At 43.1% G+C, this 19376-nt stretch overlaps 1 protein-coding gene across 1 annotated transcript in view; it reads right to left on the reverse strand.

The window, feature by feature from the left end:
* Nucleotides 1-19376, reverse strand: part of LOC137520706 (unconventional myosin-XVIIIb-like) — an 816938-nt gene that overhangs the window by 736708 nt on the left and 60854 nt on the right. Inside the window, exons 5-8 of the mRNA XM_068238990.1 lie at nucleotides 17393-18133; nucleotides 11949-12015; nucleotides 10451-10563; nucleotides 5187-5363 (exon numbers count right to left, since the gene is read on the reverse strand). Coding sequence (XP_068095091.1) covers nucleotides 5187-5363; nucleotides 10451-10563; nucleotides 11949-12015; nucleotides 17393-18133 — 1098 coding nt within the window. The remainder of the gene's footprint in view (nucleotides 1-5186; nucleotides 5364-10450; nucleotides 10564-11948; nucleotides 12016-17392; nucleotides 18134-19376) is intronic.

Genomic DNA, 19376 nt, shown 5'->3' on the forward strand with positions numbered 1-19376 from the left:
ATAATGCACTTAGACATAAAATATGTTCCCATTTTCTCAAGCATTTTCTGAGGTAGCTGTATAGTGGCAAAACTCACCAGTTTTACTCATTTCTGGGTACAGACCTGTCCTCAACACTAAACAGAGCCATTTACACCAGCCATCTTACCTAAGAGGCATACAGTGTATTCTCTGGGTGGTGCAGATAGATTCACAATACTTAGGTAAACAGCATGAGTCTAGCAGTCCTTTTGGAAGCCGATAATGAAATTAATGACGAAGTTAACAAAAAAAAATATCATGTTTTTGGCCAGGTTCACAGTGGGACATAGCGGAGCTGTGTTATTAAAGTGTACCAGAGCTGAGGAAAAATAAAAGTTTTATACATACCTGGGGCTTCCTCCTGCCCCATCCGCACAAATCACTCCCATGCCGCTGTCCTCACCCTTCTCCTGCTCTGGTACCGGGTCCCGTAACTTCACCCAGTCGCAGCCAGTCTGACGCAAGAGAAGTGCGCTCTTTACATATCTCTCTAGTAGCCGCCGGAGAGATATGTAGAGGGCGTACTTCTCTCGCGCAGGCTAACCGCGAATGGCTGAAGTTACGGGACCCGGTACCAGAGCAGGAGAAGGGTGAGGACGGCGTTGTGGGGGCGATCCATGCAGATGGGGCTGGAGGAAGCCACAGGTATGTATAAAACTTGTATTTTTCCTCAGCTCTAGTTTCCTTTAAGTCTTATAATGCTGCTTACCGCACTGCAATGAAAAGTGTATGCTACTAATACAGTGTGACGTTAGCATTGCATTGTAACTTGCATGGAAAACTTTTATTGCTGTAATTTGCTTATAAGTAATATTCACTATATTCCCTGTCACTTCCATGCCTGCAAATTAACTCATTTCACCTAACTAATTAATTAACTAATTCATTTCAACTTAACTAATTCATTTCAGGCAGCAAAATAAAACAAGTGAAACAGCCTGGTTATTAATGTTTGCACTGTACATGCACATGTTCATCTCATCATGTCACATATCGCCTCGGGTACACGTCAACAAAATACAGTTGTGCAACTGCTGCAGCTTTTATAGAGGTATACTGTCACATACTTTATCACTAAAAGGCACCAATGTGACCTATATGACTGTATATGGTTTTTACTACACCCTAAACTTAATGTTCAGTAATACCTCTCAAGATGCATTCAGTGTTATGCTAACCATGTACAGTTTAAATCGATCTAGGTTCCACCGACTTAAGCTGGGTACACAGGTGAGTCAAAGTCTTTAAAAAAAAAGATCAATCAACAATCCATCTGCTGATAATCTTTATAAAATAATTTACAAAAGGCCTCCAAAGATAACTATGAAAGACAATTGTCCCTCAATCTTTCAAATCCACCCCGGCAGATATTGTCTGCCAACGATCGTTCCTTAGAAAAAGTGTTTGAGATTGACAGATATTTCTTAATTTTTGTGTGCACAGCACATGCATGAAAAAGAAGAAAGTAAATGGTCTACTAAAGCATTTCTAAGGGTCGTTACCATAAACAAATCATTTGCATGTGTACAGCATTGTTAGAACAATCCGTCATTTAAACCTTAAAGGAAATATCCACCGATTTAAGCTAGGCAAGCTCTACTTACCCGGGGCTTCCTCCAGCCCCTTTCAGTCGACATGTCCCTTGTCACAGCTCCCAGCTGCCGGCCCGGGGTCTTCGCGAGGTCGTCCTCTACTGTGCCTGCGCGAGCTTCACTGTCAATCACTCGCACGTGGGCTGGAGTGTTCTGCACAGACACAGAACTACTGCACCTGCGCAGAACACTCCAGCCCACATGCGAGTGATTGACAGCGGCTCTTGCGCAGGCGCAGTAGAGGTCGGCCTCTGCACCGGTGGGGACCCCAGGCCGGCGGCTGGAAGTGGAGCTGCGACGAGGGACATGTCGGCTGCATATTGGCTGATATTTCCTTCAAAAGGAATCTGAGGTATGAGTCCTATGGAAGCTGCCATATTTATTTTCTTTTAAAGCGGTTTAACACCCAGCATTACAACTTTGCTTTAAAAGATTGCTTACAGCTTACAAACTATTATGCCAGATTTTTTTTTTAAGCAGAAATTCACTGAATGGGTTAAACATGACATTAGTGTTGGATTTAACTAGGAATCCAAATCCGTTCTTATCTTTAGTTACAAATGTATCTTTATTTGGAATACAAATAGACCTTTGAAAAGCCTGCCGGGGAAGCCCTCTTTGTTCTCTCAGGCCTCGTTCAGACTATACGCGCTGCCGTCCGCATTTTGGCAGCGCGTATAGTGTGCGACACGCAAGAACGGTAGAAGGGCATAGACAGCCCTTCTACCGTTCCCATCATATGCGCTGCGTGGCAGCGCGATTGCGCTATCGCGTGCTGCACGCATTTTTGGGAATCGCAGCGCAGATCCCATTCATTGTAATGAATGGGATCTGCAGCGCAGCGCATAGGAGCGCAGATGGCGTGCGATCGGACGCGTTGCGTTCCAATCGCACAGCCATCTGCGCTAAATGATGTGAACGAGGCCTCAGAGCAGTGTTTGTTTGTTACATTGTAGATAGATACATTTGTAACTAAACCTAAGCACGGAGGAGGATTTCTAGCTAAATGCAGCACTAAAATGTCATGTTTAATCCATTCAGTGAATTTCTGCTAAAAAAAAAATCTGGCATAATAGTTTATAAGCTGTAAGCAATCTTTTAAAGCAAAGTTGAAATGCTGGGTGTTAGACCACTTTAAACAAAACCAGTTGCCTGGCAGTCCTGCTGATCTTTCAGGTCAGTGGGGTCTAAATCACGCACCTGAAACAAATAAGCAGTTAATCTTGTCAGATTTGTCATAGACATCCGATCTGCTGCATGCTTGTTCACGGTCTGTGGTTTAAAGTATTAGAGGCTGAGGGTCAGCAGGAGAGCCAGGAAATGTTCATTATTTAAAAAGAAACAAATATGTCAGCCTCCATATCCTTCTCACCTCGGGTCCCCTTTTATGACAAATCTAGGCAGCAGATTGATTCCTTGGTTTGCAAAGATTTTTATCTGACCTGGTAAGCAGCTTTATTCTTCTTTCACATGGGAGAATTAAAGAGGTGAATTCACCCCCTGTCAGCTGCTCCCGTGTGCTGGCTGGGCACATGCTAGTGTCCGGTATGGGCCCCCCCATGCTATCATATCTGACTGTGGCTCAGTTGCAACATGTAGTGGTTTTCTGCTGCCAGGTAACACCAACGTGTGTCAATAGATGACATGCCTGGTGTTCTAAACACTACCATTTGGCTGTATATTAATTGCTCCCGAATGGCGCTTGTTGATGGCAGCCGGGAGGCTGAGCTGCCCGACAAGTGTGTTGTTCAGTCTCCAAGTGAAGGAGTCCTTAACAGTTAAAAATTTCCAACCACTGATCAAGAATGAGCATAGTACTACACACAATAGTTGGCATAAGGTTGATCAAGCAGGCGAGTACAGGGAAGAAAAGTGGATGTGTGCAGTCTTTAATGCCAGGCATACACGGCATAGATTATGCTCCGGATCGCTCGTCCGTGTGTGTGCGCGAATCGATTCCCGCTCGTCCCCGCTGGCGGCTGCTAATCAGCCGCTCGTTTCTCCCATTGTTCTCCCCGCCTGTATCGAGTGCACTATCGATCCGGCGGGGTATCGGACAGGTTGGATCTTATCAATTGAGCCATCAGGCTCGATTGATAAGCCTCCCTCCTGTCCGTGTATGCCCAAGCATTAGATTCAATCAGTCAGGAATTCAGTTGCATACCTAGACCGTTGCTTCCATAGGGTCAAACTTGGACCCAGGGCCCCCAGGCCACCCCCACCCCCCGGTCCAGGGCTGTAGAGGTCACAAATTTACTGTGGCCCCACATTTATTTTTGCCTAGGGCCCCATGTTACCTAGAACATCCCCTGACTTGTACAATTGACATTCGCTATCAATCACTTTCGTTCAATACAATTCAGAAATTTGGTGTTGATCAATAGAACAATCTAATAGATTGTTCAGTCAAAAAAGAAAACTGTATGGCCAATTTTACTTAGTGCACCGGCTTGTGGTGATAACTGACACTCAGGAAACATTCAGTTATCAGTGTATTGGAACAGATCAGTGAAACTTGATTTCTAACAAGCTACTGTGCAGTAAATGTATTTAGTCTTCTCAATGAAATTACCTTTATTAAAATCTCGCATAGGAACAATATTCATGTCACAATCTTCCAAGTATTTCCACTCATGCAAAATGGACAAGCACCATCAAAAATAACATACAATGAAGGGTGTTCCGACTAGGAATGTGCAGAACGACCCATAAGGAACATGATCATAAATAAAGGACAACTAAAGAAAGGTCAAATGTCACGCCAAACCAATAAATTAGCATGTAAATCAATTTTATTAATCCAAAGAATGATAAAAAAAATAAAAACAATTAAAATCAGCAGAACAACAATGGTGAGTAATTGTACGGGGTCATGATTAATGCATAAATATGGATAACGGGGTCGGATAATGTCAATCAAACACATGAGCCCACAGTAAGCCAGAAGATAATCTATTAATCAAATTGTATATCGCATAATGAAGCGGAATGGGCTAGGGGATGCACTAGCACTGCACTGCTTCATTATGCACTATACAATTTGATTGATTATCTCCTGTTTTTAATAGTTTTTATGATTCTTTGGATTCATAATAGATTGACTTGCTAATTGCTCTGGTGTGGTAATTGACCTTTCTTTAGACATTTGTCCAAGTCACATAACAAAAGGAATGTGACTGGTTGTTGTGATGAAGTGACATGTCCTGGGGGACTTGTGCAGAAAACATTGTATAATTTTCTTTCTAGGTATACCAATCACTGCAGAGCCAGCTTCATCCTCTCCTGCCAACATGCTAATGTTTCCCTATCTTTCCTCTTTATCTTTACTCCCTACCGTATTTCCCTGCTCAGTGGGCATATTTATGTCAGTGGGTGATTAATTTTTCATAATATTGTGTATAACAAAATGGAGCAGAAGTGCATTTCGTTCTTGCTTTATTAAAACATAGCTCATCGCTGCAAAATAAACTATATTGCTGTGCATATTGTTAGCCCCTTTCCACACAGGAAAAAATAAGGCTCAAAATAAGAAGCGACAGTCCTATGCATATGACACGCAAAGCATTTTCCCACCTTGGTAGAGAAATTAGTGACCGGTGTACTTGGCTTCAGCAGGATGAGGTTTGGTCCGACGTTGGTGTGAATAAGCTGAGACTGGTAGCGGTGCCACAGTGTGTTGATTACGCTGGATTCATTCAGACTAACAAGCGTTGTGAGGTCTTCTGCATAGTCAAACTTGGATGGATTTGTCTACACACACACACACAAAAAAAACACAGGCGTAATTAGGAACGACAGATTGGCAACCCACATACAGGTTAAACTTCTCATTCATTGAAAAAATATAAAGCATATCTAATTCCAGCTGTTAAAAAGGTTTGGGGAGGCGCCAAGATTTTCTACTAATGAGTCTGTATATTACTGTACGGTATTATAAAAAGAGGTGTCTTACCTCCAAAGAAGACTCACTCGAATATAACGTAAGGAGTCTTTATTATCAAGTGGTTAATTGTAGACAATGCATTTCACGGGTGTCAGCCCGCTTCCTCAGGTCAGTACAAACAAGTAACCTTAAATAGAAGTTGTGTGGGGCAAGGGCACCTTTTAGGGCTCGTTTCCACTGTTGCGACGCGATTTCGGCCGCATTCCGACGCTTGTAAAAACGCATGCGGATGCGTTTCCGCATGCGTTTTTACCCGCGATTTCGCGTGCGATTTCGCATGGCAGGGTGCCATGCGAAATTAACCATGACACTGCCAGGGCAAAATAACATTGAAAAGGTGCGAAATCGCCCGCGAATTCGCGGGTAAAAACGCATGTAAAAACGCATGCGTTTTTACTATTAAATACATTAGCGGCGATTCGCCCGCATTCCTGAGGCACGCGAATCTGCACGACCCTGTCGTGCAGATTTTCCCCGCACAGAAAAACGCCGCCGCCGCCGCACACGTGGAAACAACCCCATACAGTAACATTAAGTATGCGAATCCGCATGCAGTGCCCGCATGCGGATTCGCTACAGTGGAAACGAGCCCTAAGATGTAAAAGGATCTAAAAGGCGCCCTTGCCCCACATGACTTGTATTGTTTGTACTGACCTGAGGAAGCGGGCTGAGACCCGTGAAACGCATTGTCTACAATTAACCACTTGATAATAAAGACTCTTTACGTTATATTCAAGTGAGTCTTCTTTGGAGGTAAGACACCTCTTTTTAGAATACCGTACAGTAATATACTCAGACCCATTAGTAGAAAATCTGGGCGCCTCCCCAAACCTTTTTAACAGTTATTACCCACACCCTCAAAAGGGGTGCAAGCACTTCCCACTTGTATATCCGTCATACCAGTGGAAAAGCCGACAGGAGGAGAGCGACCACCCTGTTCCAGAAGGTTCCAGGAAACCTAGCGGGAACGTTTTTTTTTTCCGCATGCCTATAGGGTGGTTGCAGGACTGCAACCCATCCTTGTGAGTATAAATTACCCAATATTCCCCACCGTTTAAGACCAGACGTTATTACACTTTTGGGCTCCCGGTCTCTCCCCCTTTCTACAGGCTGAAGGATCTCCACTCCCATTGTGAAGGGACCTCCAGAGAACTGCACCGATCCTATCTAATTCCAGGCATGTGCAGAGGGTGGGGGGGCTCTGGGTGTCCAAGCACCCCCCCCTTTTAAACGATCCATTAAAAGGTCCTTTGGCTGTGAAAATAAGCCCCGCCCCAAGCATGGTAAGCTCCACCCAATGCATGCAAGAAGCCCCACCCACCATGGTAAGCCCCTCCCCATCTGGGACACTTTGGAATAAAAAGGTCCCATACAGGATTCCTAGTGTAACTATCCCTGCAGCTGTGTGGAAGCAGGTAAGATGATGTCTCCCTGACAACAGTGACCGCTCCCATCACCCAGCATTCACAATGACCTCTCCCTTAACCCTGAACCCACAGTGACCTCTCCCTTCACCTAGGACCCATACTGACCTCTCCCTCACCAGCATTAGCACTGCAGTGATATCGCCTCCCCCAGCACCCACAGTGACCTCTCCCTTCCCCAATGGCACCCTTCTTGTCCCCAGCAGCACCCATAGTGACCTCCCTCAGTACCTAAACTGACCTCTCCCTCCCCCAGCACCCCCAATTACTTCCCCTTCCTGCAGCACCCACAATGATGTGATCTCTACTTCTCCCAACATCCATCCACACCCCTTTCCCCCATAGTTGGCACCCAGTACATACATGACACCAAGTACCTGCACCCTGGCCTAACATTGCACCCAGTACTCACACCTAGTACTCACACCTGCATACAGCCTCCACATGACACCCACTATCTGCACCAAGCACCCACTTAACCAGTACCCACACCCAAAGTACCTGCATTTAAAACCCACATGACACCCAATGTCCACCTATAGCCAGCACAGGCATGGCACCAAATATTCACACCCATGTTACACCCAGTACATGCACCCAGCACCCACATGATATCCAGTACACACACCCAGATCTCACATGGCATAAGTACCTGCAATCAACACTCGCATGACACTCGGCACCCACCCATAGCCAGGACCCACATGACACCCTGTACCCACACCCAGAACCCACATGGCACACAGCATCTGCATTCAGCACCCACATGACAACCAGTACCCCCTGACCAGAAATGAAGGACACTAATTGGGACACTAACTTCTAATTGGGACACACATCTGTCTTCCTAATGCAATTATCTGGGGACCCCACAGGACTACCTAATACTGCGGGGGGGGGTTATGTTGGCATGCATGGCTATCTAATACTGCTATTTGGGGGGCTCACAGGACTACCTAATACTGCTGTAGCTTCTTGCTTTCATATTAGCTGCGTAAAGGCATGACCTGCAACAAACATTATACATACAGTATGTGTGAGTCTAAAATATTTTATTAGGAGAAAGCATATCCACAATATTTTCAGATTTATTGTCTTGTACAGACTTTAGATAAGGCTTTGCTCAATTACTTTTTAGCATGAGACTATAACTATAACACCATATATGACTTATGAAACCTTATATGACAACATATAAGTTTATTTGCATATTTATTGGGGAAATATGAAATATTACAAATAATTTTGATGTGTTTGCTAAATTGATAATAGGCATAGTTATGCTTAAGAGTATCCTACGATTTTTGAAGACTTATGGTACTTCAATGATATTATAGTAGAACTCTTGAAAGATACAGATGCATAACTGAATGCACTGTTACGTGACACAAATGTATAAAGGTAATAAAGCTAAATGCTTTAAAAGCAATAAAATACATACAGACTCCATGCTCATAAATTAAAGTCCCATAAGAAGTGTTTACCTGAATAGGGACCTAGGTTAGCCTTTATTTATTATAGTCTTACCCAAGCCAGGAAATCTGCAGACTCAACACAACTGCAGGATATCTAGCACAAATGAAGGAATTCTGCAAAAAGTTTATGGCTAAACAGATTTGCCTCCCTCCCCTATCCTTTCAAAGTTTTGCGGGGCCCAGGAGAGGAACAGCAGCAAGCTATTCATACATAATGCATCCTCTCTCCAGCTAGGCAGATAATCAGAAACACCCACAGAGTTCATTTTAATTTTTAAAAATGTAAGAGCAGAAATGTGTACCTAGTTTTCAGAACCCTAAAATAAGTGCTGCTCGTGGCTTTCTCACAAGACAGCCATGTAATCCTTTAATATTTTCATTATCAGCTGCTGCATAGTCCATAACAGTCAATAATACTACATATAGTAATGGTGCAAGCATTCTATAATCATATGTAAAAGCTAAAACAAAGTTTAGGAAAAAATGTAACAAAGGTAATCTGCATGGGCGTAGCAATCACCCCTGTGACCACTGCCATCGCAGGGGGGCCCAGAGGCTTTGGGGGGCACTCCTTCTCCCTCTCCCCAACCACAAGTTCAACAAATTAGCAAAAAAAACTGGCAATATTACATACTCTCCTGCTCACAAAAAAGATGTGCAGGAGAGCGTGTAATATTTTACTAGCTTCCAGCCACTGCTTCACAGCAGAAAACTCTCTGCTGCCATTCGCCGACAAATGACCCGCATGGGGTTCAGGGACCAAGGGGCCATGTGCTATAATTTTTGCAGGGGGGCCCTATTAAGTCTAGTTACGCACCTGGTAATCTGATAAAAAGTTTAAATAGCCTGTGGGCTTTAGAGCAGTGGTTATATTTTTCTGTGTGCTTTTAAAGTGGACCAAAACTCTACCACAGCACACAATGAAAAGTTTTTATTCCAATTATAGTTCCCCAAAAGTCTTCATTCAACACATAATTCACCGCTGCTGTTTTATGTTAGTGAGATCAAACCATCTTATCAGTAACTGAATACAAAGCAGAGAGAGCTCTCCTGGGATCTCTGCCAGCTGTCTCCACATACATAAACACTGAGGCCACGTCCACCTTGACCGTTGTGTTGGATTCTCTGTGACAGCAGGAAAGCAACAGATTGGGAAAGCAGGGGCGCACATTGCCCACACGTTGTGTCGCACACAGTCGATGAAAAGTATGCCTCACTGTACTATTCCCCCCCCCCCCCCCCATTACACCACAACACTCCTGTTACATTGTGAACACATTGGTGGTGCATTTCAGTGTGGAAAGCCATGTCATAGAAAGGCTGTTATCCAACACCCCACTGTGAATGTGGCCTGAAGCTTAACCCTTTAAGTGCCCCCCTGCAAAGTGAATCCGCTTTGTTTTCAAAGTTTTTTCATTAGGATTTCCATAAATTGTAATGAAGATTTGTTTTCTCAATTAAAGGTTATTATAAGTTCTGAGTTTAGTTCCACTTTAAATGAGAAGCCGTAGGGGAGGGGTTATTTGGTGACATCATCACAATCTCCTCAAGGCTGAAAGGAGCAGGCCAAGACCTATAGTGATGCACATAATGGCTCTGCAAAAACAGCAGTCTTCACATTGATATGCATTTCCAGTTCTGCTTTTTGTATTCTCTTTTACATATAACTGGATATAATTTTCGCTTTGTAGTACACATGGTGATATCATATGAAGGGTAAACTATATTAGTCTGGGGTTCCACTACAGAAAAAAAAATCTAAACTCTCTTGAAATTATGAATAATGTTCATGAGTGCCGATCCATCACAATAGTGCTAATTGGCATCTCTTCTAACATTTTGCTTGCTTTCTTTAGCAAAGCAGAAAACGAACCCCATGCCTGCTATTGAAGCTGATTGATTACAGTGGTTTTCCAAGGCAGATGCTATGTTGGCTGTCGGCTCAACCCCTGAAACTGTCCAAAGTATGATAAGCAATGTCCATAATTCACATACTCTATGAATATTTTCTTCATCCACTTCCATAACTTTATTTTCAGCATCAGTGCGAATCTTCACTCTCCCATCTGGTAATTCTGGTGTTCCCACATCTGGCTTTAGTTCTGTGGCTAAAAATACAACAGGTTAGCAGATAACATTATTTTAGAATTATAACAGGATGTCATATTTTTCTTCACAATATTAAAATGTTTTAGCCAGCTCTCTTATCTGTGCAGCATTTAAGCTAGAGGCATTTGTTGGGGAGGAGGAGAGTTTATGGTTAGGCTACTTTCATACGAGCAGCTGTCCTTGTGCACCGTCTGGGCACTTGTTAGTGGCGCTGAACAGACGAACACTCCCCCTCATGGAGTCAGCCGAATAGCGCTCATGGGCAGCAGACGGGACGCTAAACAGCCTGGAAAGTGTGCATTTTAGCCTCCCATCTGATAGAGGCTTAATGTGTCCAGGCCATAGCAGCAATGATGGATTAAGATAAAGTGACATTATGCACAGCATGCGCACATTCTGTAGAAGAACAATGTAATTTAAATGACATTGTAAACACACAGCCCACTGAACAATCAGGGCTGGCATTACAATAGAGGCAAAGGGGGAAATTGCCCTCGGGCCCCAGGGTCCATAGGGGCCCCCAGGCGCCCCCCTTTACCTCTTTAAATATGCCATGCTGCTCCCCTCCCTTTTGCCTCAGACCTGCAGATCAGCTGACAGACTGTAGAGCAGCGCAGCGAATGACAGACCTGCAGATCAGGGCGGGACTTGAGGGAGGGAGAGTAGTGCACAGTACCGCAGACTTTATGTGCGCAAGTGACGTCACACATCACTTCCTGCATTTGAAGTCATGCACGTGGTTGCTATGGCTGCTCTGACTTGGGCACTGTGCTGATCTGGAGGTCTGTAATTCGACGTGCTGCTCTAGGGTCTGTCAGTCGCCCCGCTGATCTGCAGGTCTGATACAAGGTGAGAGGGACACCTTACTACCTATACTTGGGGGCACTACTCCACCTATACTGGGGGCAGCATTCAACCTATACTGGGGGCAGCATTCTACCTATACTGGGGGCACCACTCTACCTCTACTGGGGGCACCACTCTACCTCTACTGGGGGCCCTACAGTACCTATACTGGAGGCTGTCTGCCATTGTGTTTCGGGGAGGGGGGACTGACCGACTTTGCCCAACAGTAGGGGGCCCCCAGATTAACTTTGCCCAAGGGCCCCTATACTGCTCAAACCGTCCCTGTGCACAATATCTGCCTAACAGTCATCTGAGTTGATCTCCTGGATAGATTGGGCACAGTGCCCAATATCGGTCACTCCTCGTTGTCGTTTGGCTACATTTTTTACACGACTGTTGTCCATTATGGCAAAATCTGCAGAACCCAGTTATTTGTTTTGTTTTAACTCCATCAGGTCAGCAACTGATAATGGATGTACAGACACAGGAGACTTGAATTTGTACTTATTCCATTCTGTATCTTGTCTCACAGTCATACCCAATGTGAAGCCATCTTTGTGCACGAACCAGACTTGCTCCGTTTCATACCACACATCTTCCTGCACCTAAGGAGAAAGACTTAATGAAGGTTTCAACTAGCAGATGTAGAGCGAAGACAAGGAAAGATAGTGAAACAAATTATCCTGCTACAGTCATGCATTATTAAGAGGCTAGAGTGGTATGTTTTAATTCCACATTACTCGGCTGGAGATCTTTTATCATTGTTTTTCTAGGGGAATTCGAAAGGACAAAGAAAGCATTAAGAGCCTTCTCGGTGGGAAGAAAAAAAAATGATTGCAAATTGTGAATACTAAAATACAAACACCTTTTTCATCCAATTTTCTGTAATTTCACGTAAGTTATGTGTTGCTAGATTAAATATGAATTTGTTGTCTTTAGGCTGAAAAGCAATACATAGTTGTGAACTGTTCGGCTCTTAATGCTTCTGTTTTATACGATGCTCTCTGCTGACTGCTTCTAAAAGGATACATTTGTTGGTGTTTACTACTTTTGAAGAATTTTGGCTGCTGTACAAGTACTACAGTATATTCTGGGCACAGATCAGCTGCTTTAGAAAGTATAACAGGCTTATGGCTGAATCTGCAGGTGCACAAGTAAAACATGATTCGTAGGTGGACCTTGGATAACTGAGACTGAATTTACTGCTTAGCTTTGTCAACATCTCACAGTGATGTACACTCTACAAATCCCTAGAGGATAAAATATTTTTTAAATTTGTCCACAGCATACGTACATATGGCAGCGCTTTTCAACATTAATTTAGTGTTTATCCCTTATGAAAGCTTATACTTCATCCAGTGGCGTAGCTAAGGAGCTGTGGGCCCCGATACAAGTTTTACAATGGGGCCCCCAAGCACTCTATACATAACAATTGATACGGTGCACCAAAACCTGCCAATAGCAACTACAGTGTCAGAGGTGCAAGAAGGGGATGGGGAACAGTTTAATGATTACCACTATTCAAAGTATCTATAGAAGTGATTATTATGAGCGTAGGGCCAATATAGAGCTAATACCGTAGTTAAGGGAGGGCCCTTTGGGGCTCCTCTGGCCCAAGGGCCCGAAGCAGTCGCTACCTCTGCACCCCCTATTGCTACACCGCTGTTGCACCCCCTACTGCTACGCTCCTCCTCGTCCTGTCTTGTCTTCCAGGGATTTGTAGGATGTCAAAAGCAAGCGAACATACATTGGCCAGGAATCGAACCCAGGTCAACTGCTTGGTAGGCAGCCATGCTCACCACTATACCACCAACACTACATGCTGAATTTGAAGTCTGGAAGATTCCAGGGCAAGGGTGGAATTCCGCGGAAATTCGCAAAATTCCGCAGAAATGTAATGGCGATGGAATTTAGCGCTGGCGGAATTCCGGCGGAATGGAATTTACTCTTTCCGATCATCCCTATTTAACACATGCATTTATTAGTAATACAACTTAAATGAGTATGAATGGTTTCTCAGAATTCTTCTTTAAGGCTAGGTTCACAGTAGGACGTTGCGGAGCTGAGTTATTAGTCTTATAACAATAAAAGTCTTATAACGCAGCTTACCGCACTGCAATAAGGAGTCTATGCGACTTTCACATTGTAAAGTTTAGTTTTATGGTAATGCACTGCTGCAGTGCGTTACCTCTAAATGCACACATTACCAGGTACAGGAAAAGCATACTTTTTTTGCCTGTATGTTTACTGTACCTACTTAAAGAGACTCCGTAACAAAAATTACAACGTTTTTTCTACCATCCTACAAGTTCCTAAACCTGTTCTAATGTGCTCTGGCTTACTGTAGCACTTTCTACTACCACTGTCTCTGTAATAAATCATTGTATCTTTCCCCTGTCAGACTTGTCGCCCTGTGTCTGGAAGGCTGCCAACTCTTCCGTACTGGTCTGTTTATGCACACCACTTTCCAAGCCACTCTATGCACACTCCAGTGTGTGTTTGTGTTATTTACATAAGCCAGGAGCTTCTCTGCTATCTTATCAGTGATAGAAGAGAGCTGGATAAAAATCCTCCTCTGTTAGGCTGTGAAAGGAGCTGGGCTGACACATACTGAGGAATTACAGACAGGAAGAAAGGATCAGCCTCACAGCCTGTCACTAGTATTCAGTACATGAGAGCTGCAGGGGACAGAAGGTAAACACACAAGTGATCTCTTGAGATACAAAAGGAAGGGTGTATACAGCCTGCTTGTGTATGGATGTATTTTCTATGTGTGGACATGCTGTACATCAACCTACTTCCTGTTTTGGTGGCCATTTTGTTTGTTTATAAATAAACTTTTTTAAACTGTTTTTGACTACTTTTAATGCGGCAGGGAGCGGCGAAATTGTGACAGAGGGGAATAGGAGATGTCCCTTAAAAGTATGTTTACTTTTGTGCGATTTTAACAATACAGATTCTCTTTAACCATTTCAGCCCGCGGGGATTTTCCACCTTATGCATCGGAGCAATTTTCACCTTCCATTCATTCGCTAATAACTTTATCACTACTTATCACAATTTATTGATCTATATCTTGTTTTTTCCGCCACTAATTAGGCTTTCTGTGGGTGGTAAATTTTGCTAAGAGCCACTTTACCGTAAATGCATTTTAACAGGATTAATAAGAAAAAAATGGAAAAAATTCATTATTTCTCCGTTTTCGGCCTTTATAGCTTTAAAATAATCCACGCTACCATAATTAAAACCTATGTATTTTATTTGCACATATGTCTCGGTTATTATACCATTTAAATTTTGTCTCTATCACAATGTATGGCGACAATATTTTATTTGGAAATAAAGGTGCATTGTTTCCGTTTTGCGTTCATCGCTATTTACAAGCCTATAATTTAAAAAATGTTTGTAGTATACCCCCTTCAAATGCATATTTAAAAAGTTCAGACCCTTTGGTAACTATTTATGTCTTTTTTTTTTTTTATTGTATTTTTTTTTTTTTTCCATTAAAATTTTTATTTGGGGAATATTTTGGTGTGGGGCATAAACAGTTAATTTTTAATGTTGTTGTCTATGTAAATTGTAATGTTAAAAATGTGTAGCTGTAGTTTTGCTATTTGGCCACAAGATGGCCACCTTCATTTTTTTTCTCCATCCTTGTACTTCCTGCTAAGCGGAAGTACAAGGGCGATGCGAAACTCTCTCCGGGCAGAAGAACTGAAGCCTCACAGGTGAGCGCTTCGGTTTTTCTGCGGGGGAAAGGGATCGGTGATCGGGAACCATGTTCCCTTTCACTGATCCCAGGGCTACCGGGCGGCACAGCGGGGATGCGGGGGCGCGCCCGCGATCGCGGGCGGGAGCGCGCCCAAGCGCGGGAGCGCTACAGAGCTGCCGCCCGGACGTGAGCTTCACGTCCGGGCGGCGGAAATGGTTAATACAATGGTAATGCCGCATTAATCTGAGTTACCACTTTTTTGTTGCATTAAATTGTAACGCTACGTCCTACTTTGAACCTAGCCTTAATTACCAAAAATGCTTATTCAGTTTTTGTATGTGTATATATATATATATATATATATATATATTCAACTATAAGTCTAGATATTTAGGTCTTACTCACTAGATAAAAATATAGAGCCGACTTGTACAGGAGTCAGTACTAAATGTCAGACTCATAACGCACCCTCTCTCTCAACCTTTGCAGCGGCCAGCATGCTTTATAAGCCCCTTTCCACCATCACCTTTTGCTTGGAAAAGCACTAATTTGTATACCTTACTTTTGGTATGGGAAAGTTTTGAGGCATCCATGACCAACCAATGGTGATAACACTTAGCTCACTGAGTAATGTGAGTACTATTCATGATATTCCCATTTGCAAACAATTTACACAGTGGTAAGTGACACTTTCTTGATAGAGGAAAGGCCAAGAAAACACAAGTCTGAAAGTGCTGGCCACAACAATTAACATGAAAGGTCAGGGGTAAATGCACTAGACTGCAATGCGTACCAAGGAGGGGAAATAGATAATTGCTGCACTTGGCACTTAGGGACCTGGAGAAGTTATTGGCTGAACTTAACCTGCTGGGCGTTCTGATTCCCACGGCCGTGGGAGGGGTTTTTTTCCCATTTTTTTTATCATGTAGCTAGCCTATCGCTAGCTACATGATTCCCCCCCTCCCTGCTCCCTCCCTCCCACCCTTCCGATCACCACCGGCGATCATGCCCATCAGGAAATCCCGTTCTGAACGTGATTTCCTTTAGGGCTTCCCCCGTCGCCATGGCGACGAACGGAGTGACGTCATCAACGTCATGACGTCACAGGGAGTCCCAATACACCCCATAGTGCAGCCTGGCGCAAGGGGTCTGCGGGGGGGCTCTCTTTCGCGGTAGGTAGTGGTGGGTAGTGGCGGATCGGCGGCGATCGAAACAAACACACAGCTAGCAAAGTGCTAGCTGCGTGTTTGAAAAAAAAATTGTGCAAATCGGCCCACCAGGGCCGGAGCGGTGCACAGCGGCATTACTGGACGAGCTCAGCTCGTCAAGAATGCTAAGGAGGTTAAAGGACAAGTCCGAGCAATTTAAAAAAAAGATCTACTTACCCGGGACTTCATCCAGCCCCTGGCAGCCGATATGTCCCTCGCCGCAGCTCCCGTGTCTCGGGATCCCCTCCGTTGGAGATGCAGACCTCGCCAGGATGGCATCTTCTGCACCTGCGCAAGCGTGCTCACGTAGTTTGAAGCATTCTGCGCAGGTTATATATATATATATATATATATATATATATATATATATACATCCTATACAGATTCATATATAAAGCCGGCTTATCCCGCTTTCTAATAGTGGCCATAGGCTTTTCTAACTATTACAGCTAAGCATTTTGAAAGAAAATATAAGGAAATAAAATGCATTTTTCTCTGAAAGACTATGTTTCTACTGGAAACACCCTTAAAGTACACCTGAAGTGAGAGGAATATAGAGGCTGACATGAACATTGAACAATTCAAATTCCCTGGCTGTTCTACTGATCCTCAGCTTCTAAAACGTTTAGACATAGACCCTGGACAAGCCTGCAGATCAGATGTTCTGACTTCTGTTTCAGGTGTGTGATTCAAACACTACTGCAGCCAAAGAGATCAGCAGGAGTGCCATTTTGCTCCTCACGAACATGAAAGTTAACAATTTTAATGTTACACTGTAATAGCGTTTTTGTCATTTTCTAAGTAACAATACACAAATGCTCACTATCCATAACACTGTTGACCTATACATGTACAGTCAATGGTCAGGGTTTTAACATGCTGGGCATATTAATTTGCAATAACCACATATATCATCTTAGGTTGCTTAATTATCCCTTTGATGCTTTAACTTCTTACGGCACATGCAGAACTATTGGTTATTTGCCCCTTGCATGCACCTATACTAGGTGAATTAATTATCCTTGAAGTCTTCAGTGTGTTGACATTTACATAATGTTTCACCTTTGTTGGAGTTCCTTCCTGATTCTCTGCACTTGAGTTTTCCAGTTCATTAGTTTGGTTGTTGTTTTCAAGTATGCTTTCCTCTACAGCATCAAATTTCCCATCTTGTACTTGCTCTTGATGCACTTGTTCTAGTCTGCTTTCTAAGGTAGGAGATTTCGCACTATCTACAGGAATTGTCTTTTCTGGTGATGGTACATGTCTGACTTCTTCTACTGGCTCTGGTGGTTTGTTTTCTGCAATTGTGATGGGCTGACTGACAGCAGCTTCAAGCTGTTTTGCTTTCTTGGCCTCTGCTGGTGATTTACGTAATTTAAGGCTTTCTTTGGCCTTCTTGGGTTCCATCAATGATTTTTTGTTTGCATTTTCATTTCCGTGTGAAGAATGTGCTGTATCATTCCTGAGTTCTGGTTTTGATTTAGAACTTTCTTTATTAGTCATTTGTTCAACTAGTGACTTTTCACTTTCTTTTTTATTGTTGTTCTGTGCTGGTGGATTCTCACTTTCTACAATAGTCTTGAGTTCTTGGGTTGGCCTCTTTGTAGGACTCTTGATAGACTTTAAAGTGAGGCTTCGTCTGCCTGCATTTTCTGATTCTGGTCCTGGCTCTGCGTGTTTTTCTCCATTAAGTCCATTCATGAAGACATCATTATTGGCTGCCATTTCTTCTCCTATAGATAGAATGTTTTCATCCTTATATGCAAACTGTTGAACAAGATTATTATTCAGTTTTCCTGGCGACTGAAAAACAATGAGATAAGATACTGAAATGAAAGTGATTCATTTTACAACAATTGTTATCTCTTCAAGTTTGCACTAAACAGTTCAAGATAAAATATCATTTTTTGTAACCATACTATATGGTTTGATTCCGATGTTAAACATAGACGTTTGAATAGTTTGCACATTTTTTTAGATTAAAAAAGAATATCAAGTCAAATGGAAATCTATAATCAGCAAGGATGATCTCAGTAAATTTTTTATCAATGTATCACCACAGTCATTTTTTATATTGATTAAGTGAGGACCAGAGGTCAGAAGTGAGCAGGGAAGGATAGAGGACAATTGCCAGCCATATAGCTTTGTACTAAATTAAGATGAAGTGATTAATTTCAACTAAAATGTGGTTATTGCTGAGTGGTGCAAGATGGTAAACCAAGTAAAAGATCAATATTATGGATATATCAAGAAGTTTTAAATCAGGATGATACCATTTATTGGCTAAGTAAAAATGAATAAGAATAAACAAGCTTTCGGCCTTGCAGCCTTCGTCGGGATTACATCCAGGATGTAAGCCCGACGAAGGCTGCAAGGACGAAAGCTTGTTTATGCTTATTCATTTTTAGTTAGCCAATAAATGGTATCATCCTGATTTAAAACGTCTTGCTTTTACTGATGGCTAACACGGTACAATACCCTACTGCTACTATTATGGATATATGGATCGCTTACCTGATTGAGCATACATATGATAGTTTATGCTCTGTTTAACCTTAAGGACTCATTCACACTCTGGCACTTTCAGCTTTCGTTATGCACTCTGCTGATCGCTGGCGATCAGCAAAGTGCTGCAGCATAAGACACCCTGTGTCACCGGTGGCTAACCTATGGCAAGTGTGCCGGAAGTGGCACGTCAAGCCCTCTCTGTGGGCACACGCTGCTGGCCACCGCCACTGCTAAATTGCAGATTTGTGTTTGTAAGTGTGTGTGTGTGGGGGGGGGGGGGGGGTTTGTACATTGTTAAACTAAATAACCCCCCCTTACTTCTCCTCACCTCTGAACTCCTTAAATTCAGTACAGCGCAGAGGCAGGCAGGTGGAAGAGGACAAAAATATAGACCTGCCTCCTCACTGCGCTTTGATCTCTCCCGACAATAAACTTATAGTTCCGGCTGACAGAAGCAGAGACATGCTGGACTGGCTTTCTGAACTAGTGTATAGAGATGGGAAGTTCGGATCTTTTCAATGATCCGGATGATTCGAAT

The sequence above is a fragment of the Hyperolius riggenbachi genome, chromosome 1 (genome assembly GCF_040937935.1).
Source record: "Hyperolius riggenbachi isolate aHypRig1 chromosome 1, aHypRig1.pri, whole genome shotgun sequence".
Classification (NCBI taxonomy): Eukaryota; Metazoa; Chordata; class Amphibia; order Anura; family Hyperoliidae; genus Hyperolius; species Hyperolius riggenbachi.